This window comes from Amblyomma maculatum, chromosome 2 (assembly GCF_055883805.1).
Source record: "Amblyomma maculatum isolate TAMU_Amacu chromosome 2, ASM5588380v1, whole genome shotgun sequence".
Lineage (NCBI taxonomy): Eukaryota > Metazoa > Arthropoda > Arachnida > Ixodida > Ixodidae > Amblyomma > Amblyomma maculatum.
Window position 1 is genome coordinate 73,927,200 of NC_139345.1, and position 12,489 is coordinate 73,939,688.

The window sequence follows — 12,489 nt, forward strand, 5'->3', positions numbered from 1 at the left end:
ATACTGTTAGACTCACTGAATTAGTTCAATACATTCAAACGATTTACTTTCGCCGGCCCCCTTCCCCCCGACACCGTAGTGGTCCTGCTTATTAGTCAAGTAGTGAAACATTTGGTGCATGTGGAAGCCACGTCTGTAGAAAGCACATAAAGGCGGCGTGTAAACTGAGCAAAGCGGCTTCACTTCCCCGTACGCCGGAGGTGCGGAATTTCCTTCCGAGGGTCGCCCAGTGGCTACTGTCTTTCCAGAGGATACTAACTTCCCCTTGGCATATGCTCGGCTTTTCTGGGGATGAATGAAGGAAGAAAAGAAGGGAGCCTTAGTTTTTAAGATCAAAAACAAGCTCTCTCCCCTTGCATTGTTAATATCGCATCATCATCATCAAGCACCACAAAGATGCTATTCTTCGCAGCTGCAAAGCAGGTAGTTATCGTTCTTTACTTAAGCATGTAAGTGCAGCTCAGGAGAAAAAAGTGTCAGCCAAATGGTTACCGGGATAAGGTCTCTGCACTGGAATCTTCCACATCACCTCGTTAATTGATATCCAATTTCGTTTCGAAGATAGCTGCAAGGAGCAAATAAAAACGCAACCTGGATGCCAACTTAAGCGCTGTGCTTAAGAACTCAAAATCTATGACTCTTATTATTCATCAATACCTTGTTATCAATGCGAGGAAACAATATAATATAAGGTGCGGAACGCAGTGTTCTGAGTGTTAAAGTTTTATTAGACTATATAAAACCTGACAAACACAGCAGCAAGTTCTAACGTGCGACCCGCCTACTATCAGATTTTATATGTTTTACCATAGCCTCCTTTGGCTATGGTTTTACTTACTAGTTGTGTACGAGTTGGATGCGTCATATCTTCTTTCACAGCGTAGAAATGACGACAGTCTACCGTCTTATTCAATATGTTAAAATTCAAGGCACCACAACCGCACATAAGTGTTCTGCGCCAGTGGGTATGCCCGCGGGGCTACTTATTGATACGCCTCATCATCTGTCATCTGAAAACTAGCAGAACACACGTTCTTTTTTTTTTTTTTAACTGTTTGGTTCGCCCCGCTAACTTTGACAATAAAAACGTTTCATGGCATTTTTTTCTCCTATATGTATGTATGTGCACGCGCGTATGTGTGTGTAAGCCAAGACATAGTCATTTAGTCGCCTTAACGCCAAGAGATGTTTGTTTCGTCGGCTTGTACACTCGCAATCATCGCTGATGGGTCTGACGGTAACCCAAGTAACTGAATGTATGTCTTAGTTTTAAAAATGCCACGTAACTGCTTCGGCGTACGAATGTCATCCTTCGTGTTCAGCATACGAATGCCGTCCTTGCTGACTATGAGTAAACGACCAGCCTGTAAACCCTAGCCTAAGGTCGCATTTCTTGGCACGGGGCTAACCGGATTATCATTCAGCTCATCAACCTACGCCACCGATAAGGCTGGGTTTTATTTTCGTGTTCTACACACGCTGCGTCTGTTACAAGTCGCGCACGAAATCATGGACACGGATGACGGAAGGACGTATTGCGGACCCGTCGCTGACGAACCGCGACAAGGGAAAGGCTTGCCGGGTGCGCGCGCGCGCTAAGGAGAGGGGGAAAGAGGTGGAGTGAAGGGGGAAGGGAGGAGGGGGTTCATCGCGTGCGACGATTAATCGCGATTGCGTGACGAGGTCGCCGCTTCGGGGAAGCGCGCGCGACGCTTATCTGCGCCCGAAAGGAAAACCGCTCCTAGCACCATGCGACGCGGAGCCCTGTTCATCCTGCTCCTCTGGCTAACAGCTGCGGCCGGCGCCCCGTACGAACCCGGTGAGCCGATTTGCTTTGATGTCAACTGCGACAGGCGTAGACGTATCTCGACGCCGTTTCGCTTCGGAACTTGATTCCAGCCGTATAACTGCTGCAGGGGGCCCGAGAGGCGACGTTCAATGCGACGTCGCTGTTATAGGAGACCAAATGCGACGTCGCTGCTATAGCAGACCAGTATCAGCAGAAGAGCCCTACTAGCATGCAGACCGACCTTTTCCCGCTCAGACGTCGCGCTTCACGGTGCGCGTCCGGCTTACTAATGGCGATTTTTTTTTTTTTTTTTAAGCATCATTACGCAAGCCAACCGGGCGCCGAGCTGGCGCCGTGAACGGTTCGGGGGTGAAGGGAAAGGGAGATTTGCACCAGTTCTTGTGGATAGCATAGAGGAGAGGGTGATAATTGCATGAAGATTAATTTCAAGTAATACGTGGGCCTCGTATGAGCAGCCAGGCAGAATGATAACCTGAAATTCTGGGCTTGCTTCCTAACCAGTTTGCCACGGCATGAATCGTCCGAACATCCGCCCGTGTAAGAAAAGCCGGGCTTGCTTCCTAAACAGTTTGCCATGGCATGGATCGTCCGAACGCCCGGCCTTGTAAGAAAAGCCTTGACCTAGGCTACTTCAGTCTTGTGCGTTCAGGATCAGTGCAATATGTAAGGCGCATATATGAAACAGCAGTCCGATGTCGCAAGAAAAAATAGTGTAATGTCCTGAAGAGTATAGAACATATCAGCTAAGTCCTCCGTATGCATAACTCTTGTTTTCTTGTTTTTTGCGTATTTGTTCGTTCCGGATTAGCTTACGTTTTTTTTTATCAACCTTGCATGTACACTGTTGCTTTATATTTAGTTATGACATTGGTAAATAGCGACAACAGGTCTAGTCTTGCTACATGCTGTTCATTCTCAAGGTGGTAACGCAAGTATAGCTGTCCTTTTTGAGAGACGCGAAGCTATGAACCAGCGACATCATGTTTGGCTAGCATGATGATTCTCGCGAGAGGCCTAAACGTAAGGAAGCCACATGTGTTCCTTCTTGCAGGTGAGCGGCGTGGTTGGGGAGTCTACCTTACTGCTGCGTCTAAGAAGCAGAGTGGGAAGTACCGGCTCCTGGAGCTCAACTGGTATGGACTGCCCGAAAACATTCGGGACATTGCTTCGGTGCACCTTTTCGACACCGACCCACACAAGGCAGCTTACGGAGGTGGCTGGTCCCCACTCGAGTCATATCGCGCGATCGGCCGCGACGGACAGAAAACAACATCGGTGACATTCCCACGCTTCAACTGGACTAGCCTGACTACGGATACCTGCCTCGGCTTCTGGGCCGTGCTCTCGACTCCAGAAAGCCCGGTGGCCTCGACGTCCTGCCTACGAGCGCGACCTCGGTGGATGCAGGAGCACTGCCGAGACCTGGGACACCTGCGCTTCGTGGACCTCTTCATACCAGGCACACACAACTCCGCCATGTACGACACCCACTCGCCGGACCACGTGTCTTTCTTCGACCACTTTCTGCTCAATCAGGAAGAGACGATTCTGGAACAGCTGCTGTATGGAATTCGCTCTCTCGATCTCAGGGTCCAGGAAAGCCGCGGGGAGTTCTGGATCACGCACGACCTCATCAAGGGCCAGGTCACTGTGCGCGATGTGCTTCGGCAGGTGCGTCAGTTCGTCGAGCAGACAGGCGAACCCGTGCTTTTGGACTTCCACCGTTTCACGACTGGTTTCCGTAAGCGCGACCCCAACCCTCAGGAGAACCACGTCCGGCTCGTGCAGCTCATCAGAGAAGAGCTACGCGACCTTCTGCTATTCAGAAATGCGACGCGGGTGCCGCTAGCCGACATTCTGGACGGGTGTCGAGCGAACGCTACCGGCCCTAAAGTTCTGGTGTGTTACAACCACCCGTACCACGGACCGGGCTCCGATATCACCGGCTTGGGCGTGAAGCATCTGTGGGCCAACGCCCCTGACCTGCCGACGCTGCACAGCTTCTTGAGCGAAAAGGTGTGCGAACCGACCTTCGGCACTCCGACGTCAGCCATGGTGCAGATGACGGCGCAATTGCCGTATTTCATCAAGAGCAACCGCAAGATGGCGCAAGAAGTCAACCTGCACTCATCACGATGGTTCAGGGAAGACTGGTGGCGCTGTGCCAATCTCGTAGCCACCGACTTCTTTCTCGGCACCGATATGATCAACGTCGCCATAGAGGCAAACTTACGCAGGGCACGCGATAGTTGACACGCCTACCTTCCTGCGTAATTACGAACGACTACGGCGCGATCGAGCACCCTTCAGGCGTGGAGAACTGCACCAAAGAGCAACTAACTTGCAGTTGCTGTGATTTCGTGGAGATGCCTGTTGCATAAGCACAATTCGCTCAACTTTTCGTTACTTTGTTCTTAAGAGGGGCGCTAAGTTTCTCTGAACGTAAGGCTAAGCTCGAGGAGGAAATAAATGATGATGTAAAGAACAGACGTCTCAAAATTTTAATAAGTAGGAAATTGAAAACTGACCACCTTAATTTCCCTTCGAGAAGAAGGCGAGCAGTGTAAAAATGTGATCGCGCAAGGGAGGTTGCATATTAGTGAATAATTGTTATTCTGAATTATTTCTTCAGTCTATTCCTGCTGACACCCATGGCCACTCAGTGCAGTTAACGGTGTGTACGCCGCGATAAGTCTGAAATTCTCAACTTCGGAACAGTCAAACGATGCTTGTTTTAGCTACTTAATTCTCACCAGTCGCACATCATACATGCCAAAGATGTGTAGTTGAAGGCACACCAGGGTTCATGAAGGAACGTAATGCAATTACTCGAATTTAGGTTGATATCCGTTAGATTCAAAGCCGACACCAGAATTTTGAGACTGGGAAAAAAAAAAAAAAAAAAGGCTTTTCGGGAATGTGAGCCGACCTAAATATGAGGAAATTGAGAAAGACTACTGCTGTAAAAAGCAAACCACATTTATTTGCCGAAAGTCTCGCGCACGCTCATCACGATCTTCCAAGTGCCGTTCAAATACAACGCGCAGGCTGCCAGGCCACGTGGCAGGATGAGATTTCATGACCCATGAAATTCAGCTGCGCAAAGTCGGCTATTCTCTCAATTGTCAAACTGGATATGAGTAACAATGGTAATCCACTTCTAGCTCTAACATGTACTTAAAGCCAACATTGCGTCCGACGCAGGCGCATACTGAAGCAAAGCGCTGCAAGCAGAGACGGACCCGGAGGTGGTGCTTAGCATGGCCTGCCATTAAGCTTTATTGCGCGGCCGGGGTGAACGCAAAGGCACTTTGAAAGCAGCGATCGTGTTACAGCTAGAAGTGGACGATGCTGTCCTCTCACAGAGGTTTGTGAAGCTAGGCGCCACTTTCCTGTTACTTTTTTCCAGTATTGTTGGGTTGTTGTCAAGTAAAACGGATAATATTTATAAATCCCCGAATCTAAGCAGACCTATAGAGTATCTCATGTTTAAAAAAGAAACTGTCAGCTTTGTTTCGAATACGTACAATGTTGCCTGCGCAGTAAACTTACTAGGCGAGTAATATTAGAGCAGAAGTTTGAAATAATCCATGCTGCGACTGCAGGTTGCCTTTTCTGCAACGGGAAACGTGCTGGCACTCTTGGAAGTAAGTGCCTTCCGCTTCACGACGAATTCGCCTTTCTCCGATCCCTAACTCAAAACGATCGACAGCACAAAATTCTAGGCTTTCACGATGCCTCACTCAATCGTTCGCAACAAAATATATTCGAGACGATGTCTTTTTTTTTTTTTGTTTTTTGTTTTTTTAGTCCAAATTTCAGACAGGGTCCGCCGACACTCACAATGGCCGCCGTTTGGAGGGCCAAGAACACGGTCAAAGTGTGCCTATTTGGTATGGGCAACCTCAACCTGCTGACTTGCAGCGTGAGAACTGGGTGCAGGTAGTGCGCGGTGCTCCTTCATCGCACTTGTGACGTCACATGCAAGCCATCGCTATATGTTGAGGTATTAGCTGAACGTTAAACTCTTTTGACTCTAGTTGTCACTATTGTTGTCACTATGTCGGTTGTCACTATAGTGCACTGTTGAGATCCTTTCAGTTCTGTTGTGACTATAGGCGGAGAGATATTCATTCAACCCGATCCAATATGCTAAGTGGTTTCAGTATTTCTCGCGGGATCTCTGACACCTGTTCTCCAATAAACTTTGTTTCCTTGTTCATTTTTTCTTCATTTAGAAAGTTCCGCTTCACCTAGTATTTTACGTACAGCTATAGCCTTTGTTCCTTGGGTGCTGAAACTTAAAGCAACACTGTTTCATCGTGAAAACATCGTGTCACGGATGTGAGGGAGGCTGCCAAGTCCTTAGGTTCTATTAGCGCGGATCGAGCGCCGCGAGTGAGTGCGAAATCATCATTAAAAGGAAGGGTATCATTTCGATGAGCGCCTTCCACGTTGCTAAAAGTGCAGCTTGGGAATGGTTGAGAACATCTGGCATTTCGTCCTCATTTTTCTTGCAGTAAATTTACTTCGTGAGTAAATTAAACTTTCGTACAAAAGGTCCCAGCATTGAAGTGGGAAGTATGTAAGTTTCCATTGCTTTCTTCAGAGCACTGTAAACTTGGTTATTAAATATTAACCACATCCCAATATCCACCAACGAGCAATACTTAATACCCCAAGGCCGTATACAACGAGAGCTTTACTTTCTTAATCATCAAATTTAGTGCAGTTGCCATAAGCCTGATGTCACAGAAAAGAAAAAAGGCTGAACTAGCTAGAAAATATATTAAAATGGTATTTATGTTAACATTATGAGAACACATATCGTCATCTCACACGGGTCCCCTGTCGTCTTGCAACTCATGTAATCAGCTAGACCACATGCTGCATTCAGCAAACGTCACTGAAGTTCATTTCGCCTATCTTCTCAGTTCAGCCTTGCCTTTCAAGACTATGCTCACCCATATGGAGTCTACATAAACCTCGGGTTCACCTTTCTATTCCTGGAAGTGCGAATAAAGGTGGTGTAAATTTGTCTGCTCTGAAGCAAGTGACGTTGGCCATCTGCATTCTAACGACATGTCACCGCATACATGTCTACACGGAATTTTCTACGTGGACGCCTCCGGCCCTCACCATGGGGGGTGGTACACAGCCGCAGTCGTCCATCAAAACATCACGGTGAATGGCCTAACGTTCCGAGCTCAAGACATAACACATGCGGAAGAAGTTGCCATCGCGTTAGCCGCCGCAGACAAGGACTCACGAGTCATCATCACCGACTCGAGAGGGGCCTGCAGAAATATTAAACAGGGGTACATTCCTCTCTTTGCGCACCGCATCCTTCAAAACAGTGACTACCTCGGGGCCCCCGCGTCTCGAACGATTGTATGGGCTCCAGCTCACATGGGCCTCGAAGGCAATGAAACGGCCGACGCCGCCGCCCGCGCGCTCACTCTCCGGGCAACGCCTTCAGACCCTTATGATACGGATCTCGAACCCAATCCGGCTCTCACTTTTCGAGAAATTATTGAATTATTTCAATTCGGCCATGCAATTTACCCTAAGCCTTGTAAGGGTCTTACAAAGGTGGAGGAACGCACACTCCTCCGCCTTTACACCAAAACGCTGCTGTGCCCGGCAGTTTTAAAACACTTTGATCCTGCCTGTACAGGAAAGTTCCCGCACTGTGCGGAGAAGTCTTCGGACATCTTCCATATGGTGTGGGCATGTCAGTCAACCCCGAACCTCACCCCCAAACCCAACCCCACCCGGGAGGACTGGGAGGCAGCCCTGCTCGGCTGCTCCGATCTGGCAAGCCAGAAGGCCCTGGTTCACCGAGCCCGAGCCGCAGCGGTCGCCAATGGGCTCCTGTAATGAGGAGCCCACCTAGTGTTTGCGTGAGGTTGCTCCAGCTACCTCAAGCTTCCTCCCAATAAAGGTTTTACACACACACACACGCACACATGTCTACACAAATGGCTCAGTTCACTCAACTAGTTCCGCTTACGGACGAGTTTATGCTAGGGTACGTGACAGATAATTGGGGCCAAAATCAAGGTATCGGCGATTAGGCGAGTTGTGAAGTGCATGTACCTACGTGAAAGGAAATCCGCAAGAAAATCCGGAGACGGGAGCCATTAACACTGTCGTTCATATGCTAAAGGCGGAGTTATAATGTCCCTACTTTTCTTTTTTCTTTTTACTTTCTAGCACTGCGCTTCCTTAGTTGTTCCAAACAGTGAGCATACATGCTATGAACAGGGGCCCTTGCAAATGCATTTGCCGGAAGCTATAGGCATAAAAACGGGATTGCGGCTTCTGGCAATCAAGTGAAGTATCAAGTGATGTCATGCTGTTCTGTTCCCCAAATTCGGCCTTGTCGCTTCGTGGTAACGAAAGGGCACCTACTGGAAACTGCAAGCCGCTTAGCCAAACTGAGCATATTCATTTCACCCATGTACAACCTCTGAAGTGGCAATGTGACTATAGGTGAGTCATCGGACAAATATACTTAAGCTGGGGAAAACACTAGGTTTAGCTACATAATATGAATAAAATATATAGTCTGCGCGGTAAAATCTAGTTAATTTCAACTTCAAGGGACCAGAAAAGAGAGAGAGAGAGAGAGAACGCACCGCCGCCTATTCGGCGTTTGACTGAAGAGATTTAGCTTCGTCTTTTCAATCTACTTGACGCAGTGCCGTCCCTCTATGACCACTGGTTCAGCCACCACGGCCCTCCGAAGGTCACCCTAATTACGGTTTCGAAGATCAAGGTCATCGGTGCGAATCTCTTGCACACAGCTGGGCCTTAACTCGTTTACTATGTGCTCCATATAGTGCCAATTCTGCCACCACTTCGAACATTTTGTGCCAAATGGGTGGACATAATTTGGACAGCAATGATAGTCCTAAGTGGCCCAATCTCAGCTCCAGTCCATCTAGTATGTATAGGGTTGTCCCAGCTAACTTGCACCAAGTTCTTAATAAATACGGTTAGCCATAGCCCAGTGAAACCAATTCAGAGCTTTTCAGAGTCGCCTATGCTAACCTCCAGTATTTTTCTCGCTCACTAAATAATTAATTAGTGAAGACTAATTAACTATTTAGCAATTATTGGCCGATGCAAAAAGTGTCGATGCAAAAGTTGTAGATTCTCTAGAAAAACAGGTAACTACGTTGTTTCCATCAAACAAGCGTTTACGCAGTGATATTTTTACCAGCCAATAATGACGCCTGACGCAAAAAAAAAAAAAACTTCCTCGTGACTGTGGTGTCACTTTATAGCCCGAAATAACAAAATCTGCTTTTCTGGATGTGCTCTCTGTGATGAAGCTGGTTTTACGCACTTGGCGAATTATTTAAAGTAACAGCTGGTCATGTGACAGCATTTTTGAAGACCCTAAGTAGGATAGCGCAAGTCGTAGCGGGATGGAAACAACGTAGCTATCCGTTTTTCGAGATCTGCAACTTTTGCACTGAGACCTTTTCTCTCAAGCCAATAATTATAAAAATAGCTCATTAATCTTCACTAATTAACTAACTTTAGTGAACGAAAAAATACTAGAGATTAGCATAGGCGACTTTGAACAGCCACGACCGCTCGATGGAAGTGCACTAGGTACGCTTCTATCGAGCGACTTTTAGTAGAGATGTAATGCCATTAAGGCTATGCGCAAAAAAAGACAACACAAAAAACAGAGGCAACGACAGGACGAGCGCAAACTAACAACTAGTTTATTCAGAAATTTAACCTCTAAATATAAAACATATAAGCGCATGCGCAGCGGAAAAAACCACAACATGCCTGATAAACGCGAACCACCGTTCGCGTTTATCAGGCATGTTGTGGTTTTTTCCGCTGCGCATGCGCTTATATGTTTTATATTTAGAGGTTAAATTTCTGAATAAACTAGTTGTTAGTTTGCGCTCGTCCTGTCGTTGCCTCTGTTTTTTGTGTTGTCTTTTTTTGCGCATAGCCTTAATGGCATTACATGATTCAAGCCAACTAGCCCGACAACAACTCTTGTTTAGTAGAGATGTTTTTAGTAGAGGTATCAACCGGCTAGATTTCTATCCGTGAGGAACAACAACGTACGTAGAGTCAAGAGTGGCTATATGTTTGAGGAGGTCTCGCGCGTCGCTGCCAAGGTGGGACAGCGTAGCATATGTGATTTCATCTGGTCGTGGTGAAGACGAACGCTTAAATCCCGCAAGAGGGGCGTCGAGTTCCTCACGTCAAAAAAATGACATCGTTACGAGAGCTAACAAAGGTCGGAGATCCTTTTTGTAGAGCAACTTTCCCACGTGTAACTATGTATAAAGTGGATGACGATGTAGTACGTCGTTCAGAGAACTAATGAAGGCCGAATATCCCTTTTTAAAACAGTCTCAGAATGGTAATTCTTTTACAGTGAATGACCGTTATGTCGTTCCAAGAGCTATTAGAGACCGAATATTCCTTTTTCAAATTGTCCCAAAATGGCTCCACCTTTGGCGCGTCATTGTCGTCGCTAACGCGCCTCCATATGGCATGACAAAGTGATCTCATAATGAAAAATGTGATAATTATGTATAAAGTTAATGACTCTGCAGTATGTCGTTCCGAGAGCTAATAAAGGCCAGATATCCCTTTTTCGATCTGCCTCAATATGGTAATTATGTAGGCAGTGGATGACGGTTATGTCGTTCGAGAGCTAATCAAGGCTGGATATCAACAGTCAGACAGTCTCAAAATGGTTCCACTTTAGCTCTACATTTGCTCGTAGTTCACTAACTGACCTCCACGTGGCGCCAGGTTTGGCCTCTGTCATATTAAGATTGTGACGCAATTAAGAGCCCTTCGTGCAGCGTTACGGGTGTGTCATACTATTACGCTATCTAATTGACGTGTATCTGCTAGTCTAATTATGGCCCGTTCACACTTGCGACTCGCAGAGATAGTTCGACCGTTTTGGTCGAAAAGCGACTGTCACAAATGGTCGCATTGTTCGAAAAGAGACCGTCGCACACCCACCGAGCACTGCTCGATTTTCCAGCCTTACGACAAACCGGTAACCAACCAGCAGTGCAGCTGGTAGTTGTACCCTCGGCTTCTGATGAACAGTCAATATCGGACGAATCTCGTTCCGAACGAGACCAAGTCCGGAAAAACGACCCGCGGTTCGCCTTCGCAAGTGTGAACATCGGTCGAGCTGAGCGGCTCTCTGGTCGCACGCCCTTCGCGACTCGCTAACTAGTGTGAATGGGCCTTTAGCGATAGAGATGCGAACCGACGTACGCATTTCCAGTTGTATGCCCTAACGCTTCGCTAAATCACGTGACCTAGCGCAGCGGGCGTTCTAAGGGGTGTGGAGTGGGTGCCGCCAACAGAAGGAGCGAAGAGGACCAAAGAATCAGAAAAGGTACAGAGGGCGTCACGCTAACGGTCGCGTAATGACGCGCACCACAGGAGGAAGCGTGGAAGTCGGGCGTCGCCTGCGCGAGCGAGCTATCGCCTTCATACGAGTAGGCGGTCCTAGTGTCTCGAAATACTTTTGATATAACCCTGGCCAGTGGTGCGTCGATTGTGAGACAAGAATTCGAGTACACTTTGGCAACTAAAGTGATGAAAGGCGAAAGCCTGAGTGCTGCATTCTGCTACGCGACTGTTGCGCATTTAGCGATGAATGCTGCTACAAGTAAAGCGAGCGACTACTCTTTCACATTCTGCGAGTGCATTTATTCAGTGAATTCTGCTTGGCAGCAACGAGATCGCGCTCTTTTATCTTCGCAGTTCCACGTTTACTGTTGCGTGGTTGATTTTACCGGGTGCGTGGCATTATTTTGCAATTAATTACACAACTGTCACTAACTAGTAATCAAAAGGAAATTAATCAGTAATTAGTTATGCGTGACATTGATCAGTAAATAATTAATTACGCAACTGGTACTGATTGGTAGACATTAATTAATTATTCATTAGTAATTGATCATTGATTGCCATATGGCCAATAAGGTACGCATTCGCGCATGCTGTGGTGGTGCTGTGATTAGTCGAGACCTCCATGACGTCATCCCGTCTCGACCAATAAGAGCCGCTGCAAAAGCGTGACACTTCTGCTGACGACAACGATGAGGCAAAAAGGCTTTCGCCTTAATAGCAGTGTGACAATACTATTATTCGAATTTTAAACAAAGCCTTATTGCGTGTACACTTTCGGGAGCGTCGAAGCATGATCTACCGGGTGTTGTTTATACCTGTTTCCAGATCATTATTTTAAACCCTGTGAGAGACACGTCGGTGCGGTCCGTGCAGGTGGATTGTCTAGGAAGACAGACATTATGTACGTGATAGAGCTCAGTAATTAAACAATTATTAACTAAAATTAACTAATCAACATATTTTGATCTCAAAGCCCGCATTATATTAAGAAATTGTAGGCCGTCAACATAAAAGCTGAGGCCAGCATTTAAATTTCCTTTAAGGGCAATGGAGTTCGAAATATGCAACTTCAAAAATACCGTACGGTTTATAGCTCGTAAAGCTGGCTTCCTGCAATGCAGATTTTCTAGAATGGAAGCCAGCTTTACAGCTAAAAATGCGTGTTTTTAACGTTAAGTATTTCGAAATGCATTGCCGATATAATTAAAATTTAAAAACTGGACTGTTGACGGCCTTCACTTTCTTAATAT

General features: G+C 46.9%; 1 protein-coding gene across 1 annotated transcript; it reads left to right on the forward strand.

Moving 5' to 3' along the window:
- The first annotated feature begins 1,664 nt into the window (after positions 1-1,664).
- On the forward strand, positions 1,665-5,543 carry LOC146199011 (PI-PLC X domain-containing protein 1-like). The gene is made up of 2 exons (XM_084594475.1): positions 1,665-1,819; positions 2,862-5,543. The coding sequence occupies exons 1-2, from the start codon at positions 1,750-1,752 to the stop codon at positions 4,061-4,063; spliced, it is 1,272 nt and encodes a 423-aa protein (XP_084450601.1). The 5' UTR covers positions 1,665-1,749; the 3' UTR covers positions 4,064-5,543.
- Positions 5,544-12,489: the final 6,946 nt, after the last annotated feature.

What these genes read in the sequence shown, in the direction of transcription:
- LOC146199011 (XM_084594475.1), top strand. Translation starts at nt 1,750, where the DNA reads ATGCGACGCGGAGCCCTGTTCATCCTGCTCCTCTGGCTAACAGCTGCG. An exon ending in CGGCGCCCCGTACGAACCCG is followed by an intron (nt 1,820 to 2,861) that starts GTGAGCCGATTT and finishes TCCTTCTTGCAG; the next exon opens with GTGAGCGGCGTGGTTGGGGA.